General features: G+C 38.1%; 1 protein-coding gene across 1 annotated transcript in view; it reads left to right on the top strand.

Moving 5' to 3' along the window:
- LOC133658382 (cell adhesion molecule DSCAM-like) overlaps window positions 1–26040 on the top strand; it is a 302795-nt gene that overhangs the window by 167756 nt on the left and 108999 nt on the right. The window contains 2 exon segments of the mRNA XM_062060368.1: window positions 17540–17686; window positions 24648–24926. Of these exon segments, the coding sequence (XP_061916352.1) occupies window positions 17540–17686; window positions 24648–24926 (426 nt within the window).

Raw genomic sequence — 26040 nt, 5'->3', positions numbered from 1 at the left:
GTATTGCTGTGTATTGTTTTGTTGGATTGATTCATTTAAAAAAAAATAAAAATAATAATAATAATATTTACAAAATAATAATAAGTCAAAAAGTTTGGGGACCCCTGCTGTAAGGCAGGCCTGGCCCTAACCAATCTGGCGCCCTAGGCAAGATTTTAGGTGCCCCCCCCCCCCCCCCCCCCCACATCGGCAGGGAAGTGTATATACTCACAAAAACCGAATAGCTTTGTCTTTGACCTTTTTTTTTTACTTAAAGAAAGCAAATTAACATATTATATGAGAATGTTATGTTATGATTATCTTTAACCGAATCACAGCAGTGCTCAAATTAATGATGTAACAAATAATATTTCTATTAAATAGGCTTTACTTTGCATTTTAATTAACGTGGGATTATTTTTTGTATTTAAAAATAATAGTACCAACTTTATTTATTATTTTTTTTTTTTTCTCCAACATTTGTGGCACTGGCGTGGCGCCCCCTGATGGACGGCGCCCTTAGCATTTGCCTATACGGCCTATGCACGGGCCGGCCCTGCTGTAAGGCATGAAAATGAATGTTCTGAGGGTTAAAACCTTCACATCAAGAATTGCAGTCGCTTCTTTTAAAATAACTGGGGAGTCAAAAATGGCACAAAATGTCCCCAAGATGTCTTCATTATTAAGGGAGTTATTGTATTTTTTTTTTTACTCTTTTGCCGCCCAATTTAGCTGGTTATTAAAAAAAAAATCTTCCCTCTCGACAACAAATCTTGAATTGATGGTAAAAAGATTTGACTGAAGCAATAAAAACCCTGCCAAAAAGCATTTAAATGTCCTCACTCAGCAGTTAAAGTAATCCCATTACTGTCACTAAGCAAATCCAAGCGACCGGTACCAGGACAAATCACATGTGTGTGTGTGTGTGTGTGTGTGTGTGTGTGTGTGTGTGTGTGTGTGTGTGTGTGTGTGTGTGTGTGTGTGGTTATAATTTATTTACATTGACATCCTTCACTCGCTGGGCTTCTTTATTAAATATGAATCGTTCGTCTCATAGCAGTTGGACATTTTGTGCATGGATTGCAACGCAGCAATAATTCATGATAAATGAGAGGCCATGTTCAATGTACAGAAAGTGGTGCCAGAACGCCAACAACCCCCAGTATTGCAATAGGAAAAAACATCTGCTACCTGATCTAAGATGTGAAAATCAGGTTTCAAGTTGTTCTTTAGACGTCCGATAGGTTGTGAGATTAAGCGAGGACGAAGCAGGCGAGGAAGTAGAAAGAGCCAAACAGGAACACACATTTTTTTGTGGCGTACAAATAAGACACAGAGGCTCTCTTAGCATTTTAGCATGGATGCCAAAAGCTGCACCGAAGCAAAGGACGCCTTCTTCGCTGGGGCGTCAATGGCCGCTCTGTTATCCATTCACGCGGCAGGTGCCTTCAGAGAAAGACACTTTTATCGGATTCATGAGTCGAGTTTTCCCGATCGAAAGGATAATCAATATTTGTGGGCCGCTCTTGTGCCTCATCGGTCTGCTAAAAAAAAAAAACATGGAGTCTTTGAGGCCAAATTTGATACCAATTTATATTCCAATTAACACCTCTTTACAAAATAAAATATATTATTATATTATATACTATAATCTTTTCCCATGTTATTGTTGTGCCATCTCATGTGCGCTGTTATGATAACAAAGTTCAATGAAATGAAAACACATTGGCGCTAACAGGTGTGGCTGTAGACGACCTACTGATATAGTTTTCACTCTTCATCTTCACTCTAAATAAAGCATTGTCTAGCATACAAATGACTAAATGGACTACAGATATCAATACTAGAGCAGTATTGGCCACGGGATGAGGGAAGACTAGTCAAACTGGCTCGTCAGTATCGCAGCCCCTGATTGGCTCAGTCTCAAGCAACAGTACTATGTTAGATTAAACGAGTGTAAAGATGGATACCGTATTTTTCGGACTATAAGTCACAGTTTTTTTAATATTATTTAGCTCATTCACGTAAGAGACTAGACGTATAAGATTTCATGGGATTTAGCGATTAGGAGTGACAGATTGTTTGGTAAACGTATAGCATGTTCTATATGTTATAGTTATTTGAATGACTCTTACCATAATATGTTACGTTAACATACCAGGTACGTTCTCAGTTGGTTATTTATGCCTCATATAACGTACACTTATCCAGCCTGTTGTTCACTATTCTTTATTTATTTTAAATTGCCTTTTAAATGTCTATTCTTGGTGTTGGGTTTTATCAAATAAATTTCCCCCAAAAATGCGACTTATACTCCAGTACGACTTATATATGTTTTTTTCCTTCTTTATTATGCATTTTCGGCAGGTGGGACTTATACTCCGGTGCGACTTATACTCCGAAAAATACGGTATGTGTCTCATAATCTTAAAAATACATATTTAGTAGGTCGTAAACAGTTTTTTAATGCTTTAGCTGTTAAAATATTAGATTGATTTACCACAGTAAGGCCAGGAACTAATTAACAGCGATCAACGAGGGTTGTAACCACAGCTGCCCTGGGGTAGACTGACGGAAGCGTGGCTGCCAGTTTGCGCCTGTCATCAGCGGTCACTCGAACGAGTATGACGATCTTCCTGGTAGGAGTGTATCCCTTTATGGAGGATGCCTGTGCGTGAATTAGTTTAACGTGGGGAGACTGGTGGACAGACAGTCACCACACGATCCTTGACAGAATCGGGTCAGGGTCCAGTGGCTTGGAGTCCAAGATGACTGGGGACCCTTTTCTGCTGCAGCCTTCTTCCGCCATCGCAGCCGTTGTGGTAGTTCTTAAAATCTACCGTCTTCCACCTGCTCCGCCGTTGAGGTCTTTACCGTATCCCTGGCTAGGGGGCAGTCAGGTACTAGGCCTTTGCCAAGGGCCACCTACGGCCCCTCCGACCGCCACCAACATTCATTCCCTTTCATACACCAGTGTGAGTGGCACTGGGAGCAAGGGTGAAGTGTATTGCCCAAGGACACAATGGCAGTGAGTGGCAGGGATCGAACCTGGAACCTGAGGTTGCTGGCACGGCCACTATATCCACCGCAGCACGCCGTCCCCGTTCTTAACTAAACTGTATAAAATTAAAGAGCTTTACCACTTTAGTCATGTTTGCGTTTAAGAACTTTCCCTATGACTTTAGCTGCAGACTTCTGTTTGACAATGTCACTACTGCCACAAGTGGTTAAAAAGTGTATTACAACTGAGAAACATATTTTTTGCAGTGCGAAAATGAAGGAACACTTCCTTAATCTCTTTACTATCACATGTTAAATTATTCTTGCACTTGCTTGACAAGAGTGACGTTTCAAACGTCTACTGGATCTAATTATGCCACATATCATCCATTTTACTGGTAAATAGATAGATAGATAGATAGATAGATAGATAGATAGATAGTACTTTATGTATGCATGTATCTTAGTTTGCTGGTTAAGTCATACTTGCCAACCCTCCCGATTTTTCCGGGAGACTCCTGAATTTCAGTGCCCCTCCCGAAAATCTCCCGGGGCAACCATTCTCCCGAATTTCTCCCGATTTTCACCCGGACAACAATATTAAGGGCGTGCCGTGATGGCACTGCCTTTGGCGTCCTCTACAACCTGTCGACGCGTCCGCTTTTTCACCATACAAACAGCCATCATGTTGAAAGTCACATGTTGTAAGCGGCTTCTACATACACACAAAAGTGACTGCGAGACATACTTTGTCAACAGCCATACAGGTCACACTGAGGATGGCCGTATAAACAACTTTAACACTGTTACAAATATGTGCCACACTGTGAACCCACACCAAACAAGAATGACAAACACATTTCGGGAGAACATCCGCACCGTAACACAACATAAACACAACAGAACAAATACCCAGAATCCCTTGCATCCCTAACTCTTCCCGGACGCTACAATATACACCCCCGCTACCACCAAACCCCGCCCGACTCAACCCCGTACCGTAACACAACATAAACACAACAGAACAAATACCCAGAATCCCTTGCATCCCTAACTCTTCCGGGATGCTACAATATACACCCCCGCTACCACCAAACCCCGCCCACCTCAACCCCGTACCGTAACACAACATAAACACAACAGAACAAATACCCAGAATCCCTTGCATCCCTAACTCTTCCGGGACGCTACAATATACACCCCCGCTACCACCAAACCCTGCCCATCTCAACCCCCCCACCCCCCACACCTCAACCCACCCCCCAATCTCCCGAATTCGAAGGTCTCAAGGTTGGCAAGTATGGGTTAAGTTTCTCTGCATGCAGCCACAGCGCCCCAAGGAGCTTCCCATTAGTCTGTTCTGACCTCAATCATCTCTCACTGAAGCTGCGTTTCAAACGTTCGCATACCTCCTTCACCCTGCAACGCAGCGGCAATCTGAGCAGACAGAAATGAGTATGACGGCACATCACTCACGTCTCTGCGGGAGTCGTGGCAGGCGTCCACTCGGATTTCAGCAGAACCGCCTTCACAGAGTGGACAGGTCTGCTGCTTATTGCCAAAAAGATCGCGTTTTAAGTGGAAAAAACATTTGGACCCGGAATAGACAGATTGCGATGCTAATGACCTAGCACACAGAGCAGGGACATCTATGGCAGACCTGGGCAAATTAAGGCCCGGGGGCCGCATGTGGCCCGTTAAGCTTTTCAGTCTGGCTCGCCGGACATTCCCTAATACTTTTTTTAGATCTTTAAGATGGAAACTGTAGCTGTCATTATGATGTGCAGTGATGTTTTCATATGCTTTTGGTAGCCATCCATTCTAAAACCTTAATTCTAGAAACAAAAATGTATCTGTTTGGCCACAATACCCAGCAATATGTTTGGAGGAGAAAAGGTGAGGCCTTTAGTCCCAGGAACACCATACCTACCGTCAAGCATGGTGGTGGAAGTATTATGCTCAGGGCCTGTTTTGCTGCCAATGGAACTGGTGCTTTACAGAGAGTAAATGGGACAATGAAAAAGGAGGATTACCTCCAAATTCTTCAGGACAACCTAAAATCATCAGCCCGGAGGTTGGGTCTTGGGCGCAGTTGGGTGTTCCAACAGGACAATGACCCCAAACACACGTCAAAAGTGGTAAAGGAATGGCTAAATCAGGCTAGAATTAAGGTTTTAGAATGGCCTTCCCAATGTCCTGACTTAAACGTGTGGACAATGCTGAAGAAACAAATCCATGTCAGAAAACCAACACATTTAGCTGAACTGCACCAATTTTGTCAAGAGGAGTGGTCAAAAACTCAACCAGAAGCTTGTGGATGGCTACCAAAAGCGCCTTATTGCAGTGAAACTTGCCAAGGGACATGTAACAAAATATCAACATTGCTGTATGTATACTTTTGACCCAGCAGATTTGGTCAAATTTCCAGTAGACGCATAATAAATTCATACAAAAACAAAACTTCATGAATGTTTTTTGTGACCAACAAGTATGTGCTCCAATCACTCTATCACAAAAAAATAAGAGTTTTAAAAATGATTGGAAATTCAAGACAGCCATGATATTATGTTCTTTACAAGTGTATATAAACTTTTGACCACGACTGTACTAGTTACTATGGTAATCTAAGTCACAGCAGCTCAGACCAGGCACCAAGCAGTGTGGGTGGGGAAGCGTTTCCACAGAGTGTTTCCAGAGCAGCCAGCCTGAAATGTGGGTGTCAGGGACAGACGCGGAAGGAGATTTTTACAACAAAGTTCTAAAGCTTAGTGATATATCAGATATATCAGATTGTAGGTGGTTTGTTTTTTTTACCCTTCACGTTCATATTTCGCTGTATTTGTTGCATTTTAGTTGTGTTTCGCTTGATTGTAAAATATGTCGATTTAGAGGGGGTGTGACCTTAAATGTTGTCAATATTCAGTGTTTTATCCTTCATAGTTAATATTGTAAATCCCACTTTCTTTATTTTCATGTACTTTCTGTATGTCTCATTCAGTAAAAAGTTGATTTTCAAGGCACAAGTTGATAGGTTGATTGGCAACACTAAATTGGCCCTAGTGTGTGAATGTGAGTGTGAATGTTGTCTGTCCATCTGTGTTGGCCCTGTGATGAGGTGGCGACTTGTCCAGGGTGTACCCCGCCTTCCGCCCGATTGTAGCTGAGATAGGCTCCAGCGCCCCCCCCGTGACCCCAAAGGGAATAAGCGGTAGAAAATGGATGGATGGAAGTTGATTTTCAAGGCAAAAGTTGATTTTCAAGGCAAAAGTTGATTTTTAAAGTAAAAGTTGATTTTCAAGGCAAAAGTTGATTTTTAAGGCAAAAGTTGATTTTCAAGTAAAAGTTGATTTTAAAGGAAAACGTTGATTTTCAAGGCAAAAGATGATTTTCAAGGTAAAAGTTGATTTTCAAGGCAAAAGTTGATTTTCAAGGGAAAAGTTGATTTTCAAGGGAAACGTTGATTTTCAAGGCACAAGTTGATTTTCAAGGTAAAAGTTGATTTTCAAGGTAAAACATTATTTTAAAGGCACAAATTGATTTTCAAAGCACAAGTTGATTTTCAAGGCAAAAGTTGATTTTCAAGGCAAAAGTTGATTTTTAAAGTAAAAGTTGATTTTCAAGGCAAAAGTTGATTTTCAAGGCAACAATTTATTTTCAAGTCACAAGTTGATTTTCAAGGCAAAAGTTGATTTTCAAGGCAAAAGTTGATTTTCAAGGGAAAAGTTGATTTTCAAGGGAAAAGTTGATTTTCAAGGCACAAGTTGATTTTCAAGGTAAAAGTTGATTTTCAAGGTAAAACATTATTTTAAAGGCAAAAGTTGATTTTCAAGAGAAAAGTTGATTTTCAAGGCACAAGTTGATTTTCAAGGTAAAAGTTGATTTTCAAGGTAAAACATTATTTTAAAGGCAAACGTTGATTTTCAAGGGAAAAGTTGATTTTCAAGGCACAAGTTGATTTTCAAGGTAAAACATTATTTTCAAGGCAAAAGTTGATTTTCAAGGCAAAAATAGATTTTCAAGTCACAAGTTGATTTTCAAGGCAAAAGTTGATTTTCAAGGCAAAAGTTGATTTTTAAAGTAAAAATTGATTTAATTCGGTCTGTCATAACGTTTTTACCGGCCCCCTGACACATTTTTTTCTCTAAATTTGGCCCCCGAGTCAAAATAATTGCCTAGGCCTGATCTATGGGGTCATGTATCATTCCGGTATTTTGCTGAACCCAGTCGAACTGGTCTCAGAGTGAGATGTACATCCACTATGATGGATGCATAAGCTGTGCATCCACTCCCTGTCATGATCCGTGGTCCAGATCATGTTTTGTGTATTCTGTTTGTTTTGGACTCCTTGAGTTCCTGTTTGTGCACCTCCTGAGTTTAGTCACCATGGTTACTTATGATTTTCATTTGCATCTGTTGTTCGGGACACTCACCTGTTTGTAATCAAGAGACACTATTTAAGCCTGCCTTTGTTTATCACTCGTCCTGGCTTCTTTGTTTGCGGTATGCAACTGTTACGTTGGTTTATTCCTGTTCTCGATTCCTGATTCCTATGCTAAGTTGTTGCCTTAGCTTCCCGTGCGATCGGCACACTTTTCTTTTGTTTGTTTTCTGTCTTTTGGTATAGTGTATGATTTACGATTAATAAATCATCTCCTACCTTCACGTTTTCGTCCGGAGTTGTCCATTTTGCATCTGGAGGAACGACCCCGCATAAAGATGCGCCCCACACGTGACACTCCCGGCTTTTGCTTTTTAAGCAAATCAAACATGTCACGTTTAGTAGTCCGTTCTTGCAACCAATAAGAGAGGAGAATGATCTCAACTGTAACGTTTTGCTATACTTACACTGATATTTTGACCAAAACTGCACGCACCCACTGGAAACACACGTGTTTAAGAATAGAAGACAAGGCCAACTGGACCAAAAGAACAAATGCATAAAGTAAGGACGTTATTGGGCAGCTTCCTTGACATATTATGTAATGTAGATCAAATATCCCCAATCTAAATGCATCATATTCTGCTATATTTGTTCCCAGCAGGCATAAGACATTGAAACAACGTTGCGAACTTGTTAAATTAGGTCCTGATATTGAGCAACTCCAATGCAGTGTTTCCCACACATTCATTTATTTGTGCCGGCCCGCCACGAAAGAATTACGTCCGCCACAAATTTAAAAAAAAAAAAAAACATTTTTTTTTTTTTTTTTTTTTGTCCTGTCCAGCTTCTTAGGCAAATCATATAGTTGATGTAGATGCCCATATAGGCTGTTCAGATTTACTTTACAAAAGAGAAGTGTAGGATACTTCTCCTGTTGCCTTATTTGTATTTGACCACTACTGTTTTCTGTTTATTTGTTACTGACTGTGGCAGGACACCTCTGCCTCTGTTTCACTTTATGTTGCTGGTAAATAATATGGTTGTAGTAGTAGGCTAACGTTAAATTATTTAGTATGCACTAATTAAAGGGGCAGAGCTTTAAGAGACATTTTAGCTTTTATATTTTATAAGATATATTTTTTGTAAGAACCACAATTAATAAATATATTTCAGTGAATAACTTATTGTTCAAATCTGTATATAATTATGTACATAAAGTGTTGTAATTATATTGTAAAATGGATGGATGGATGGATGGATGGATGGATGGATGGATGGATGGATGGATGGATGTTTAAAACAAAACTGTTATTATTAATTAGTAAGTATACATTTTTTGAGCCTTTTTAGAGAAAATCATATCATTGTAGTAAATTATGCAAATTAATCGATTATGTCATGGTGACCACGCCCATAGTCACGCCCATAGCCACGCCCCCACCGCCACAGGTATCTTGGCAGTTTATGGGAAACATTGCAATGTTATGTTGGAACAACATGCTTTTTGACGGCGTAAATCAATGTTGGGTTCTGGCGATGAATTAACCACTGAGCTGTGGTCATTTTCCCGCCGATATTCTACAACACAAATACAACGTTGAAACAACATGCTTTTTGACGACGTTCATTCAATGTCAGGTTGTGACGTTGATTCAACCATTGAAATCTTGTCATTTCACGACATAGATACAACATCAGACATCAGCGTTGTCTCATTGTACGAATACAAATATTTTACAACGTTGTTTCTAATGACGTGTTTGTATAATCAACGTTGTATCAATGTCTTGTGTCTGATATTTTAGGTTTCATTAAAACCTTCTATTATATACAACTTTTTAAGATTTCCCTTTTCACCAGGGTTGTCTCAATCCGATACCAGTATGAAAAATCAGTCCAATATCAGCAAAAATATCTGTTTGCATGTATAATGTCGATTATAAGCGCGCCAATACAATCCAACAAAATAATACACAATAATAATACAATTCCTATTCCAAACCTTGGTCTTGTCAAGTCGTAAACAAAATAAAAACACGGTAGGCTATAGGCCACTCTGTGATAGCAGCTACACAACAGCTAAGCACACAATAGCTCACAAGCTAGACATGCGTAATAAGTGTTCATAATTAAGTCTAAAACAGCTTTTTTGTCAATATTAACAAGTATCAAATCATTACTTACACACGGCAGGCAAAAGCGTATTAGAAAGTATCCAGTAACAAACGAATCCACATCATTCAATTTACTGCGCCAAGAGTTTAATTCAGTGAATTATTGTAGTAACTTGGTGTCACCAAAAAACAATTACCACTCCACTTTAACTTAAAGACAGCATGAGGTCCAGTACAAAATGTTAGTGTTTTCATACCTACCTTTGTTCTCTTTTTGAGTGATTTCACTTGATCAAACATTTGCTAACATTCCACACTGTAAAATAATAGAAGTATGCTAATATCACATTGTATCGGTTAATACTCAAGGTTCCAATATCGGTAACTTGCGAACAGACAGAGGTTGATATCATGAATTTCCATGTATGGTACCTCTGGTCGTTGCTTCATACGGACAACACATTGAAGGGTACAGATACATCTCTCAAAGTCACACAAATACCTTAACGTAAATAGTTGAAACTAGGGCTGCAACTAACGATTAATTTGATAATCGATTAATCTGTCGATTATTAATTCAATTAATCGATTAATAATCGGATAAAAGAGACAAACTACATTTCTATCCTTTCCAGTATTTTATTGAAAAAAAACAGCATACTGGCACCATACTTGTTTTGATTATTGTTTCTCAGCTGTTTGTACATGTTGCAGTTTATAAATAAAGGTTTATACAAAAATAATTAAATAAAAAATTGCCTCTGCGCATGTGCATAGCATAGATCCAACGAATCGATGACTAAATTAATCGCCAACTATTTTTATAATCGATTATAATCAATTTAATCGATTAGTTGTTGCAGCCCTAATATATGTATAAATATATATATATTATTTGTTGTAGCCCTAGTTGAAACGTACACATAAATAGTGTCACGTTCCTGCTAGGGTTGTACGTTATTGGTATAGTACCGCAATACTAATGAATCATGTTCGGTACTATACTGCCTCTAAAAAGTACAGATCCCGCACCCCGGGTGGATTTACACTAACATCCACTGTAATGATACCAAGTACAGGAGCGTATCTAGTCAATACTACTATGATTACATCGATATTTTTAGGCATCACAAAATCTATTTTAGTTTAAAAAAAAAATTATATTATGTTTATAAACTCAGGAAATATGTCTCTGGACACATGAAGACTTTGAATATGACCAATGTATGATCCTGTAACTACTTGGTATCGGATTGATACCTACATTTGTGGTATCATCCAAAACTAATGTGAAGTATCCAAACAACAGAAGAATAAGTGATTATTAAATTGTAACAGAAGTGTAAATAGAACATGTTAAAAGAGAAAATAAGCAGATATTAACAGTAAATGAACAAGTAGAATAATAATACATTTTTACAGTTTGTCCCTCATAATGTTGACAAAATAATAGAATGGAAAATGACACAATATGTTACTGCATACGTCAGCAGACTAATTAGGAGTCTTTGTTTGTTTAAATACTAATAAAAGACAAGTTGTCTTGTATGTGCACTATTTTTTTTAAGGACAAACTTGCAATAAGTAACATATGTTTAATATACCCTAAGATTTGTTGTTGAAATAAAGCCAATAATGCAATTTTTGTGGTCCCCTTTATTTAAAAAAGTACCGAAACGTATCGAAATACATTTTGGTATCGGGACAACACAGTAGTTGCAGTAGTTATGACCTCAAAACGCAGAGACAGGAGACAATGTGCAAGTAAGAAGAGTCTTTAATAATAGAAAACGCAAGAAAGGTGCAGCAGGGAAGTGCACAGGAAGCATAACTTGCATGACAAGGGTTAGCAAACAAACAGTTGCCATGAAGCACAAAGAGTTTACAACTAGGGATGTCCGATAATGGCTTTTTGCCGATATCCGATATTCCGATATTGTCCAACTCTTTAAATACCGATACCGATATCAACCGATACTGATATATACAGTCGTGGAATTAACACATTATTATGCCTAATTTGGACAACCAGGTATGGTGAAGATAAGGTCCTTTTTTTTTAAAATTAATAAAATAAAATATGGTAAATTAATTAAAAACATATTCTTGAATAAAAAAGAAAGTAAAACATTATAAAAAACAGTTACATAGAAAGTGGTAATTAATGAAAATGAGTACAATTAACTGTTAAAGGTTAGTACTATTAGTGGACCAGCAGCACGCACAATCATGTGTGCTTACGGACTGTATCCCTTGCAGACTGTATTGATATATAATGATATATAATGTAGGAACCAGAATATTAATAACAGAAAGAAACAACCCGTTTGTGTGAATGAGTGTAAATGGGGGAGGGAGGTTTTTTGGATTGGTGCACTAATTGTAAGTGTATCTTGTGTTTTTATGTTGATTAAAATAAAATAAAAAATTAAAAAACAAAACAAAACATGATACCGATAAAAAAAAAAAAAACGATACCGATAATTTCCGATATTACATTTTAAAGCATTTATCAGCCGACATCTCTATTTACAACGATACAAAGACGCCTGTTAGGCAACAGGTGAGCCCAGAGTGCCAATCAGGGACAGGTTTGGCGAAGGAAGCGGAATGAAAAAAGGAGCGCTGGAAAGGGAAAAAAAACACAAACAGAAAATGAGGAGTCAGATCTGGATTTGACAGGTCATGACATTAAAGTTTTACTCCTGGCCCAATTCCTCTAATGGTTGGCCATCAGTTTACTTTGTCAGCCACCTGTCCTGTAGCTTGTGAACCAACATGTTGTCCGTCCAATTATTGCGTCCCCTATCCACATTTCCACTGACATATTTGTCCCGTCAAGGCAACATCATAAAGATGTAGGATTTTGTGTCAGTGCCATTTGGTCGTGTATGACTTAAGGCGCCGTGTCAGCTGTTTTGGTCGCACAAAAGGCATTTTTGGGTCCGGCGTGGATGCCGCTCATTTAAACGTATGTGGCGGCCCCAGCTCCATTGTGTCCGAGCTGTGGCGTCTGCGTGTACGCCGCTGCTTGGAGAGGGAAAAAAAATTGCTGCAGCGAAACACAATTTTGCCTCGGCTCAAGATGGATTCCACTGCGAGATTTCATAGGACCAGTACAGAAATCAAAATGGAAGAAGCCGGGCGGGAGGGAAGACAGAGAGGAGCGGCGTGGAGTGGACGCTCGTGTATTGTTTTGGCCGATATGGCATAAGAGACATGTTGGTGTGGATTTGTCCTTTATGAACTTAACCTTAGTCTCCTGTCGTTCATGATATACAAAGTGGGAATTCAGTGGAACGTGAAAATGAAATTTGTTGTGTTGTTGCCCCCGTCCTCCTCCTCATGCCCTGAGAAGATGTCCTCCCACTATTGTCTTGCACGCTCACATGCACACAAGGCTGCCGGCGCCCACACACACACACACACACACACACACACACACACACACACACACACACACACACACACACACACACACACACACACACACACACACACACACACACACACACACACACACACACACACACACACACACACACACACAGCCCTTACTCCCCTCCACCTTCATAGATTCCACTTGCTGCTCGGCTATTCCACAGCATGTAAACCAGTAAAAACCCCTTCAGGGCATCAAATCCGAGGGATCCGTTGTCGCTCCTATCTAGGTCAGCGCTTACAATCGCTCCGCCGTTCCTGCGCCTCTGCCCCTTTGCTCTTTATCCTCCCCCCTGTTTGCGTAACCCCACAAGGTCTGTTCTCCTTTTGCAATTCTAATAACCACAAATGTAAGCCAATTAGGCGCCACGTTCATGCAAATGAGTCTCCAGTGGCATATATATGTTATAAATGATGTAATTGCTCTGCATTTAAATGTTTATTATGTACGTTTTTATTGCTCATAGTTTTGGACTTTGCATGGCACGACTGCACTTTAGCGTGCCATGTCGGCGCCGCCTCCATAGGGGATGACATTACGTGACCTTAGGGAGGTGGCATCTCATTTGTGAAGCCACACAGAAAACGGAGCCCCTCAACCCCTCTGTGCAACTGCTTGCATTGCATGCATTTTTCATGCAGGCTCAAAGCACCTATTTGGAAGGCCATTTTGTCCAAAAAGCAAAACAACCATAAATATTAAAGCGGCGCCGCTTTGCAATGCAAATAAAGTGTTTTGAAGTCGCGGCAGGAAAAAAAAGAGCTCATTACATATGTCAGACTCGAGGCCATGCAGCTAGGTCATGCTATGTGGTTTTATTATATTACATACAGTATCATTGCTTACACAACAATGTCAGGTCTAGTCAAAGATCTTATATATATTGTAAATATCACAGGCATCTTTTTCTGTTTGTAAGGACCTCCTGCATTAACATGAGTCAAAGATCCTCAACATGACAGAAGCTCTCTGCTGTTTTGAAGGACCCAACGCAAAACGCATGTGAAAAAGTGCAATATATTTATCTGTATAGTAACCTATCTATTTATTTATATATGCACCTTATTGCTTTTTTATCCTGCACTACCATGAGCTTATGTAACGAAATTTCGTTCTTATCTGTACTGTAAAGTTCAAATGTGAATGACAATAAAAAGGAAGTCTAAGTCTAAGTCTAAAACAATAGTCAAAGATCCTCTATATGACATCAGTGACTGGCTGTCTTAAAGGACCTATTGCAAAAACACAAGTCAAATGTTTTTTTTAATGTGACAGAGCACTCTGCTGTGTTTAAGGACCTATAGTGCAAAAACACTATTCAAAGATCCTTTATGTGACGGAGCACTCTGCTGCGTCTTCCCGGACCTACTGCAAAAACACTAGTCAAAGATCCTCTTTGTGACAGGTGCACTCTGCTGTATTTAAGGAACTATAGTGCAAAAACACTATTCAAAGATCCTTTATGTGACGGAGCACACTGCTGTGTCTTCCCGGACCTACTGCAAAAACACTAGTCAAAGATCCTCTTTGTGACAGGTGCACTCTGCTGTTTTTAAGGACCTATAGTGCAAACACACTAGTCATAGATCCTCTACATCAGTGGTCCCCAAGATTTTTGTAGCTGGGGACCGGTCAACGCTTGAAAATTTGTCCCACGGACCGGGGAAGGGGGGGGGGGGGGGGATTTTTTCTTTATTTTTTCTTTATTTTTTTTTTCATAAAGAAATACAATCATGTGTGCTTACGGACTGTATCCCTGCAGACTGTATTGATCTATATTGATATATAATGTATATATTGTGTTTTTTATGTTGATTTAATTAAAAAAAAAACACACTAGTCATAGATCCTCTACATGACTGTTTTTAAGGCCCTATTCTGCAAAAACACTAGTCAAAGATCCTCTATATGACAGAAGCGCTCTGCTGTTTTTAAATACCTACTGTACCAAAAAATTACTAGTCAAAGATTCTCTATTTGACAGAGGCTCTCTGTTGTTTTTAAGTATCTACCCCAAAAAATTACTTGTCAAAGATATTTTCTATAATAGGAGTGCTCTGCTGTGTTTAAGGACCTATAGTGCAAAAACACTAGTTAAACATCCTCTATATGACAAGTGTTTTTTAAGGACCTATTCTGCAAACACACTAGTCAAAGATCCTCTTTGTGACAGGTGCACTCTGCTGTTTTTAAGGACCTATAGTGCAAAAACACTAGTCATAGATCCTCTACATGACTGTTTTTAAGGCCCTATTCTGCAAAAACACTAGTCAAAGATCCTCTATATGACAGAAGCGCTCTGCTGTTTTTAAGTACCTACTGTACCAAAACATTACTAGTCAAAGATTCTCTATTTGACAGAGGCTCTCTGTTGTTTTTAAGTATCTACCCCAAAAAATTACTTGTCAAAGATATTTTCTATAATAGGAGTGCTCTGCTGTGTTTAAGGACCTATAGTGCAAAAACACTAGTTAAAAATCCTCTATATGACAAGTGTTTTTTAAGGACCTATTCTGCAAACACACTAGTCAAAGATCCTCTTTGTGACAGGTGCACTCTGCTGTTTTTAAGGACCTTTAGTGCAAAAACACTAGTCATAGATCCTCTACATGACTGTTTTTAAGGCCCTATTCTGCAAAAACACTAGTTAAAAATCCTCTATATGACAAGTGTTTTTTAAGGACCTATTTTGCAAACACACTAGTCAAAGATCCTCCAAATGACAAGAGCGCTCTGCTGTCTTTAAGGAGCTACTGCAAAAACACGAGTCAAAAATTGTGACGGAGCACTCTGCTGTGTTCAAGGACCTATAGTGCAAAAACACTAGTCAAAGATCCTCTTTATGAGAGGTGCACTCTGCTGTTTTTAAGGACCTATAGTGCAAAAACACTAGTCAACGATCCTCTTTATGACAGGTGCACTTTGCTGTTTTAAGGACTTATAGTGCAAGAAAAACTAGTCAAAGATCCTCTATTTGACAGAAGCGCTCTGCTGGTTTTAAGTACCTACTGTACCAAAAAATTACTAGTCAAATATTCTCTATTTGACAGAAGCTCTGTTGTTTTTAAGTATCTATCCCAAAAAATGCTTGTCAAAGATCCTCTATATAAAAGGAGTGCTCTGCTGTCTTTAAGGACCTATAGTGCAAAAACACTAGTTAAAAATCCTATATATGACAAGTGTTTTTAAGGACCTATTCTGCAAACACACTAGTCAAAGATCCTCTATATGACAGAAGCGCTCTGCTGTACCCAAAAATTGCTAGTCAAAGATTGTCTATTTGACAGGAGCTCTCTGTTGTTTTTAAGTATCTACCCCAAAAAATGCTTGTCAAAGATCCTCCATATGAGAGGAGTGCTCTGCTGTCTTTAAGGACCCACTGCAAAAACACTAGTCAAGACAGGAGTGCTCTACTGTTTCTAAAAACGTAACCCTATAAATGCTTGCCAAAGATCCTCTATATTCAAAAAACAAGCACTCTGCTGTGTTTAAGGACTTATTCCTACAAAGAAGAATCAAAGATGCTCTCTATGACAGGAGCACTCTGTTGTTTCTAAGTACCTACCCCAAAAACAGTAGTCAAAGATCCTTTATGTGACAGGAGCGCTCTGTTGTCTTTCAGAACCTGTTGCAAAAAGTTAAGTACAATATGTTTTATGACAGGAGGGCTCTGCTGTCATTCTAGATCGACAGTACTGCCAAAACACCAGTCAAAGATCCTCTTTATGACAAAAGCGCTGTGCTGTTTCTAAAATGTACTCTAAAAATCCTTGCTAAAGATCCTCTCTATGAAAAGAAGCACTCTGCCATGTCTAAGGACTCACTCCTAAAAATGCTTGTCAAAGATCCTCTATATGACAGGAGCGCTCTGCCAACCTCAAAAACGCTTGCCAAAGATCCTTTACAATACAGAAGCACTCTGCTGTTTTTAAGCACCAACCTCAAAAACGCTTGCCGAAGATCCTTTATAATACAGAAGCACTCTGATGTCTTCACGGACCTACTGCAAAAACACTAGTCAAAGATCCTATTCGCAACAGAAACACTATACTGTTTTAAGGACACACTCCAAAAACAAAAAAATGCTCATCATAGATCCTTTACATGACAATAGCAATCCGCCCCATAATAAAATGTAACCTTTTATGTGTGTTTGAAATACGCTAAAACCGAACCTAGTCAAAGATCCTCTATACAACAGAAGTGTTCTGCTGTTTTTAAGGATATACAGTAAAAGTATTAGTTTTTAAGTGCTTTTACGTTTCATTAGTTTTGACGTCATTCACTGGCCGGATTAGTCCCAGCCCTGCAATACATTTATTCTATCACAGTGGTTCTCAAACTGTGGTATGGGGCTCCATCTAGTGGTACGCCAAAGAATCACTCAATTAAGTATCCAGACACAGTGTTACTCTTCAAACTGTGTGGTCAAAAGTAATACATATATTTGTTAAATAAAACCCCAGCCTTGTTTTTAATGAGTACTCATGCCTACTACGCTACTGTGTTGTAATGTTGGTCATACAGCAGGTACTGGAGGATGGTACTTGGTGTACAAATGTTTGACAGCCACTGTTTTGCACCAAATGTGACATAGGTGTGTGCTGCGTTCATGTGTTGCAGGACAAAGGCATCTCATCACGCCCACAGGAGTCTTGTACATCCTGGACGTCCTGCCCGAGGACGGCTTGAACAACTACCGCTGCACCACACGCCATCGCTACACCGGCGAGACTCGCCAGAGCAACAGTGCCCGTCTCATCGTGTCAGGTCGGCATCATAAGTCCATCTTTGCCAAGAAATACCAAAATGACGTTGAACGCGCAGTTTTACACCACTTTTTTTCATCATCAAAACACACCATGACCCTTCTGTGCCAAAGGTGGATGTCATTCAGTTCTTGCTGAGGAACATTAGACTAAATAGTTAAATCAGAAGATATTATACATCCATACATGTGAGACTTGACCTGCTCTGACCAGATTTGTCCGTGCGGATTTTCTTTGTTTTCCACGCATCGTAAACCTCTTGCCAGTCCGAAGCAATCCATCTTGTAATCCTGCTGCTAACATACTGTAAAAGGGACAATGTGTCCTTGGTGTAATAATACCCAAGTTGAATATCAGTAGGACTTATAATTTCAAAAAGACATATTTTCTACTCGTTCTGGCTTTTCACCCACACCCAGACGCAGGTTTTGGTCCTGAAAGACGGGCAAAACTGAGCTTTTAGGCTTGTGTTATTAGAACTACGCAGCATGACCTCGTGTGTTTATGCTGTGTTTACAACAGATCAGGGGTGCTCTTTTTTTTAACGGCCCGCGGCACATTCGAATAATACTATTGCAAAATAAAAAAAAGTTAAATAAAAGAAGTGTAATGCCAAAAAGTTGTAATGTTGACTCCAATAACACAAAACTGCCATGCAGGTTGTTGCTTCTTTAAAACTGTCTTTGCTAAAACAAAATAATAATGAATCAAAATACATTTTGTGATGAATTATCAACCTATTCAAAGCTCCAATTACTTCACATCAAATATTTCATTTTGAAATATTTTTTGGGGGAAATATTGCATATTTTCAGTCCTTACCGTAACAAAAACAAAAACGTTTTCTTTGACAAAAAGGGCATAAAACAAACATAAAAACAAATATATTATCAACTGATGGAGCTGAAGTTTATCTAGAGATTTAATGGGGAACTGCACTTTATTTTTGGAATTTTGCCTACAAGAAGACACATTATTTTTTATTTTTTTGCATACTTACATGTAAAAATCGGCTTGTTCTTGGTGACTAGCAATGCAGCTAATGGGAGCAATCAATTATACCTCTAAATCACTTTAAAATGCATTCAAAAACGGAAAAACATGGACACTCATATTACAGTTTGTACAGTTTGTTTATTCTCAGCTAGCCAGACAGCATATGTACTGTAGTTGTACTAACACGCATAACGTGCTCCGTGTATCGTGATCGATCTTTAAGCTGGCCAGGGGTGTTTTCTGTTGATTTTGGGTAAGCACTCCATTTATGTCAAAATAACATGGCTCCAAATTCCACATTTGCAGCTTTGAGTCACTTTTACCTCACTCTCTCGTCGTCCGTCTGCTCCAATGTCTCACTCTTCCTTCACGCTCGCTTGTACAAGCAGCAGTTCATCCTCAGTATATTCAGCTTCAAAAAGATAAGGTTGTGAATCTTCATTTGTCCAAAAATAGTTGTCTTTGTTGTTTGTTACCAAGTTTGCCATGATTAGAACACACAAGTGTGTTTCATTCTGGAAGTAGGAACAAACATTTGTTGCCGGAAGTCAGACGTGCGCTGCTATGTAAACAGAAATGAATGCACGGAAGAAATTAGTCCCGAAAGTGATTAAAACGATCAAAATATGGTAAATATTGAACATATTACATATTGTTATGAACGTGTCTGTTACTACATTATATATATCCTTGCAATGTGTATATAAAACGTTGATGGAGGGTTTTGAAGTTTTTTTAGAAGGCTTTAAAGGCTACGACGGCGACTGTCATTAGCCGTTTCAAGCGTTTTTTTTTTTAATCATCTTTAAAATCCTAACAAAAAAAAAAAAAGTGTCTTCTTGTCTCTCATAATGATTGTGAACAATAGGCAAAATTCCAAAACAAGTGCAGTTGTAAAGTAAGAAAGATAATAATTATGTAAGACTTATTTTTAACACTTTTATGAGTGGGGCTCTTTTGGATCCCTGTGAATTTTAGGGGCTTTTGTTTTGTTTTTACTGTCCTTGCTCAAAAATGAATAATGAATCAAAATCATTGCTGTTATGAATTATTGACTTATTCAAGGCTCCAAATGCTACACATCAAATATTCCACTTTATACTGTTTTTTTTTTTGGGGTGGGGGTGGGGGGGGGGAGAAATATTACACATTGTTTGTCATAAAAACATTTTTTTTGTTTTGTTTTGTTTTTAAACAAAAAGGGCATGAAACATTAAACAATAAAAAAAAATAAAACTTTATATCGACAGATCTAAAGTTGATCTAGAGATTTAAGCATTGGGGGACAAAAATATGACTTGCTTTAAACAGTTTTATCACAGAGACCCCTCCGGGTCCCCGGGACCAAACTTGAGGGGAACCCTAAAGTAAAAAAAAAAATGGAAATATTTTATTGGTTTTGAAAATGAAAAATATCAAAATGTCCCCCTCATGCTTTGATTTTTCAGAGTGCGACCCTCAGTGGAAAATGTTTGGACACTCCTGCTCCAAATAACATAATGAACGCATAAATATAATAAGCTAGTAAGCTACTGTACATGTTTTCTCTACGGGTGTAACAATTCATTGATATATCGATTCATATTCCTAATATTCAACTACTTGGACCTGTGTTCGACAAGTCGACCTTCGGGAAGTTACTGTAGGTATCCATCAAACATTGTTTTAAAAGGCAATCAATCGATTTCATCGATACTAGACAAAAGAAAATTTTGGATTTAAGAACGACAGACTTTATTTGAAGTTTATACACTGCAAAAACTGAAATCTAAGTAAGATTAAATATCTCAGATAAGGGTGATATTTGCTTATTTTCTGTCTGATAAGATAATTATTCTCACTAAGCAGATTTTATGTTAGAATTTTTTACTTGTTTTAAGTGTTTTGGTCCTAAATTATCTCAGTAAGATATTACAGCTTGTTGCTGAGACCTATATTGAGTAAAACATGCTTGAAACTAGAATATCAACTGTTGCAAAGCTGTGTCGTCAACACTCACAAGTATAAAACTACTTTTTTAAAGTAATAATTTCTTATTTCAAGCATGAAATAAAAAATCATGACTTTGACACAATTGTGTCTCATAATTAAATTGGATGACAGCCAAATGGACTTTGCTGTCTTATTTTCAATGAAACAATAGAAAAGATGTACTCTAGCCCTTTGAGACACTTGTGATTTAGGGCTATATAAATAAACATTGATTGATTGATTGATTATAGTAGTACAGTTGGCACAGTGCGGTAAACTGACAGTTAATATTTAAACATTTGACATTTCCAACAATTTTGAACAGAAATAGTTCATGCACATTCAGATAAATTCTTCAAAATTACAATAAAAAAAAAATTGGCCGGGGGCCGGGCTGTAAATATATATTAATAATATATTTATATACACTACCGTTCAAAAGTTTGGGGTCACCCAAACAATTTTGTGGAATAGCCTTCATTTCTAAGAACAAGAATAGACTGTCGAGTTTCAGATGAAAGTTCTCTTGTTCTGGCCATTTTGAGCGTTTAATTGACCCCACAAATGTGATGCTCCAGAAACTCAATCTGCTGAAAGGAAGGTCAGTTTGTAGCTTTTGTAACAAGCTAAACTGTTTTCAGATGTGTGAACATGATTGCACAAGGGTTTTCTAATCATCAATTAGCCTTCTGAGCCAATGAGCAAACACATTGTACCATTAGAACACTGGAGTGATAGTTGCTGGAAATGGGCCTCTATACACCTTTGTAGGTATTGCACCAAAAACCAGACATTTGCAGCTAGAATAGTCATTTACCACATTAGCAATGTATAGAGTGTACTTCTTTAAAGTTAAGACTAGTTTAAAGTTATCTTCATTGAAAAGTACAGTGCTTTTCCTTCAAAAATAAGGACATTTCAATGTGACCCCAAACTTTTGAACGGAAGTGTATATATATATATATATATATATATATATATATATATATATATATATATATATATATATATATATATATATATATATATATATATATATATATATATATATATATATATATTCCTTGCGCACTAATTGACTGTAAGAGCACGCACTTGGCGCGATGATGTCATGTTATGGATGGGAAAATACCTTTTTAGACAATATGATTTGCCTGAACGGCTAGTAGACCCCGAGAGTAACAAGCAGTTGCCTTGTTGCCTTTCCATTAAGAACAATAAACTAGTTTTTAGTATAATTTTGCTGGTTTCAAGAAATGTAATGCCGTGCGCATATCATTATGTCAAGATAATGGCACTAGCATTTACTTCATTTAAGAATATTTTTCAACATATTGAAAAAAAAGGTCTCATATTTGTTTTTTCTATCAAGAAAAGTGCACTTGTTATTAGTGAGAATATACTGATTTTGAGGTATTTTGGGGTTCATTGAGGTTAGCTAATTTTACTATTTTTGTAAAGTCTTGATAAGCCAAATTTTCTTGTTCTATTGGCAGATAATTTTGCTTAGTTCAAGTACAATACCCTTAATTTTTGTGTTTTTTTCCCTTGTTTTTGAACGCTGACTTTTTGCACTGTAGCAATTTTAATGATCATGACGTGAAACGTTACTCAAGTCCGTCTGTCCGGCTGTGGCGTCATCGCCATCAGTCATCAAAACAAAACAAAACAGCCCAAGTAAGGCAATGAGTCATCTTGTTAGCCAACACTAACTATCCAAATCGCTATTATTAGCTAACAACACTCAAAGAAAATGACGTGCACATCTAGTCCCGCTATCACGTCCTAAAGCCGTAAAAGGGCGGGAAACAACGCTTAAAAGACATCAGAATGTTAGCGTGTAGCATCAATTCTACCTTTATTGAAGACGCTTGCTGAGCGCAGAAGGTCGACTTCCTTCTTGGATTCAAAAGTACAAAGAAGAAGTAAACATAATAATCATCTTGAACCTTTAAAAAAGATATATATTTCATTCATGTTCTAGGTGAACCATAAATTACTTAACTATTTATTTATAAGAACTTTAATTATTGTGTATATGTTTGTATGTCTAATATTTGTTTATGTATTCAATATTTCTTTCCTTTTGTATGGTATATTTATGTATTTATTTATTCACTATTCTGTTACAGAAAACGATAAAATGGGATAAAACTGCCATGAGATGAAAAGTGGTAGGGTTAAATAAGCTCTGCTTCTTCCTACTCCTTTTCAGACATGCTGTAATGAAACAACTGGTAATATGTGATGCATTACATTGTAAACTAACCAACTAATTCACTCACAATAGTGTTTCCCACCTTTTTTATCAACGCGCTCGTGTTATATTCAATAACTCACAAACAGCGACTTTGTTCTCACATACGTTCTAATCTTTAGTCTTTTATTGTGTATATATTCGGGTTGTGAATCTTTGGGCACCACACGTTTCGATTTGATTCTTGGGGTGACGATTCGATTCAGAGTCGGTTCTCGATTCAAAACGATTCTCGATTCAAAATAAAAAAAAATGTAACAGCATTGTGTGCCAGTCCTATGATTAACTACATTACTCCATAAAATAAATGAACAACTCTGATAAATGTATACAGTACTTAACCTCTAAAGGCCTTAGTGGCCACATACGTGGACAGCACCTTTTAGCTCTTATTTCCAACATTGTGTACACTACTGAATTAGGGTCTTATGCCGACATATGGACACTTGTACTGCTATCTGGTGGTGTCAGAAGAGTATAACATACAATGGAATTTAGAAAAAAAAGTGTAAAAATAAAAATTAGCATGTCACTACACATGAAGTACACGTTTGTTACTTATGGACTTGTTGGCTGGAAGCAACCCCAATCTCAAAAGAGGATGCAAAATCAGTAATTAAATGACTTGTTAATGACCTAATACCCCGACATGGTTTCCCCAAAAATATTAGGTCAGACAACGGTACACATTTTAAAAAATACAAGGCTCTCGGACTAGAACACAGATTCGGTTTGGGGTACCATCCTCAGTCCCAAGGTAAGGTTGAAAGGATGAACCAGAACATCAAAACAAATTGGCTAAAATCTTGACACTGGTGCCACCCACTCACTTCTGAATGCAGAGGTACCAAAGAAACTGTATGCTTCCTTTTTGAAGGTCGAAGGCTTCGCTGAGGTCACAAGAATGGTACCTGTCACCAAACCACTTCCGGTACATCATATAAAAATATTATTTTTAGTTTCTATTCTAATTAGGGTCCAATAAGCCCAAATAGCAAAGAGAAATAAAAAAAATAATGTAAACAAACAGCTTGGGCCTTAAGAGGTTAAAAGAAAACTGGTTTTGTTTGAAAAAATTCTACCCAAACATTTAACAAGGTCAAATACAAATAATGCAACAAGGGAAGTATCTAATACTTCTCTTTTGCAAAGTTAATGTGTACAGCAGATATGGGCATCTACCTCAACAATATGATTTGTTTAAGTGGCTGGACAGGACAGATTGAAAAAAATAAAAATAAAAATACATTTTTGATTTTTTTTTTCAATCGATTAAGAATCGTTACAAATAAGAGTCGCAATGCATTTGGATTTTTTTTGACACCCCTATATAATGCTGCTATTCCATTCTCATTTTGACTTTCTTTATACATTTGCTGTTTGACGGCACCTGAAATCTTAGTTTGGTTCCTTGTTTTTATGTGGGAATAACAATAAAATGACATTGACCTAGACAGCGCAACACGCCACACTGTCGTGACTAGACTTATACATAGCAATGTGATGTGTTCACTGACACTATGCAAACACAGACTCTTAGGCTCCTGTTGACTGTGATCGGACGATTACTTTACGCTACAACTTTCCTTTCCTTTAAGGTGATTTATTTTGCAGTGTATGAAAAGTGAGACGTATTGTGGAGAAAATGTTTGGAAGTAAATCCTCGCCGGCAGAATCCATATTGGATCTTGCTGCCACACTCAGCTAATTAACACCAGCTCTGTCTGCCCCTTCCAAGACCCCACCAATGCCGAGCCAGGCATCTTGGATGGCTTCGACCACCGCGAGGTGATGATTGATCACCGGGTGGAGCTGCCGTGCAAGGCGTCGGGCTACCCGTTCCCCAAGTACCGCTGGCTCAAGGACAACAGCCCGCTGGAGCCCGACAGTCGCTTCCGCCAGACCCACAGCGGCTTGCTGATCGAGAGCACGCAGCCCAGCGACTCTGGGACGTACGTCTGTGAGGTGTGGAACAGCTATGGCAACGCCGAGGTCATGGGGCACCTCCATGTCAGACGTGAGTCTCTTTTTTTTTTGTTACAAAATTTAGATTGGTATAAAAATGTGTGGACACCAAGCAGCAACTGAGGATAAATAAACGTGTCAAAATATAGTAAGAAGCAAATAATAAAATGTATGTTGTCAAATATTATTGTAGAAATGCATTTGCCTTACATCTGTTGAATGCAGTTAAGTAAACAGCGGGTCACTTTTTTATTATGTATAGTTTTTTGGGTATGTATTTAATGTAAAATGCTGTGTATATGTTCTACCTACAGTACTTACCTACCGGATTTTTCGGAGTATAAGTCGCTTCGGAGTATAAGTCGCACCGGCCGAAAATGCATAATAAAGAAGGAAAAAACATATATAAGTCACACTGGAGTATAAGTCGCATTTTTTGGGGGAAATTTATTTGATAAAAGCCAACACCAAGAATAGACATTTGAAAGGCAATTTAAAATAAATAAAGAATAGTGAACAACAGGCTGAATAAGTGTACGTTATATGAGGCATAAATAACCAACTGAGAACTTGCCTGGTATGTTAACGTAACATATCATGGTAAGAGTCATTCAAATAACTATAACATATAGAACATGCTATACGTTTACCAAACAATCTGTCACTCCTAATCGCTAAATCCCATGAAATCTTATACGTCTAGTCTCTTACGTGAATGAGCTAAATAATATTATTTGATATTTTACGCTAATGTGTTAATATTTTCACACATAAGTCGCACCCCCGGCCAAACTATGAAAAAAACTGCGACTTACAGTCCGAAAAATACGGTACTTACAGTACGTACAGTGCATCCGGAAAGTATTCACACCGCTTCACTTTTTCCACATTTTGTTATGTTACAGCCTTTTTCCAAAATTGAATAAATTCATTTTTGTCCTCAAAATTCTACACACAATACCCCAATGACAATGTGAACAACTTTTTTAGAATTTTTTGCAAATGTATTAAAAAATTAAAAATAAGAAATGACAAGGACATAAGTATTCACAGCATTTGCTCAACACTTTGTTGCTGCACCTTTGGCAACAATTACAGCCTCAAGTATGGCTTGGCACACCTATCTTTGGGCAGTTTTGCCCATTCCTCTTTGCTGCACCTCTCAA

Source organism: Entelurus aequoreus, linkage group LG10 (assembly GCF_033978785.1).
Source record: "Entelurus aequoreus isolate RoL-2023_Sb linkage group LG10, RoL_Eaeq_v1.1, whole genome shotgun sequence".
NCBI lineage: Eukaryota > Metazoa > Chordata > Actinopteri > Syngnathiformes > Syngnathidae > Entelurus > Entelurus aequoreus.
This window is presented reverse-complemented; position numbering and strand designations above follow the sequence as displayed.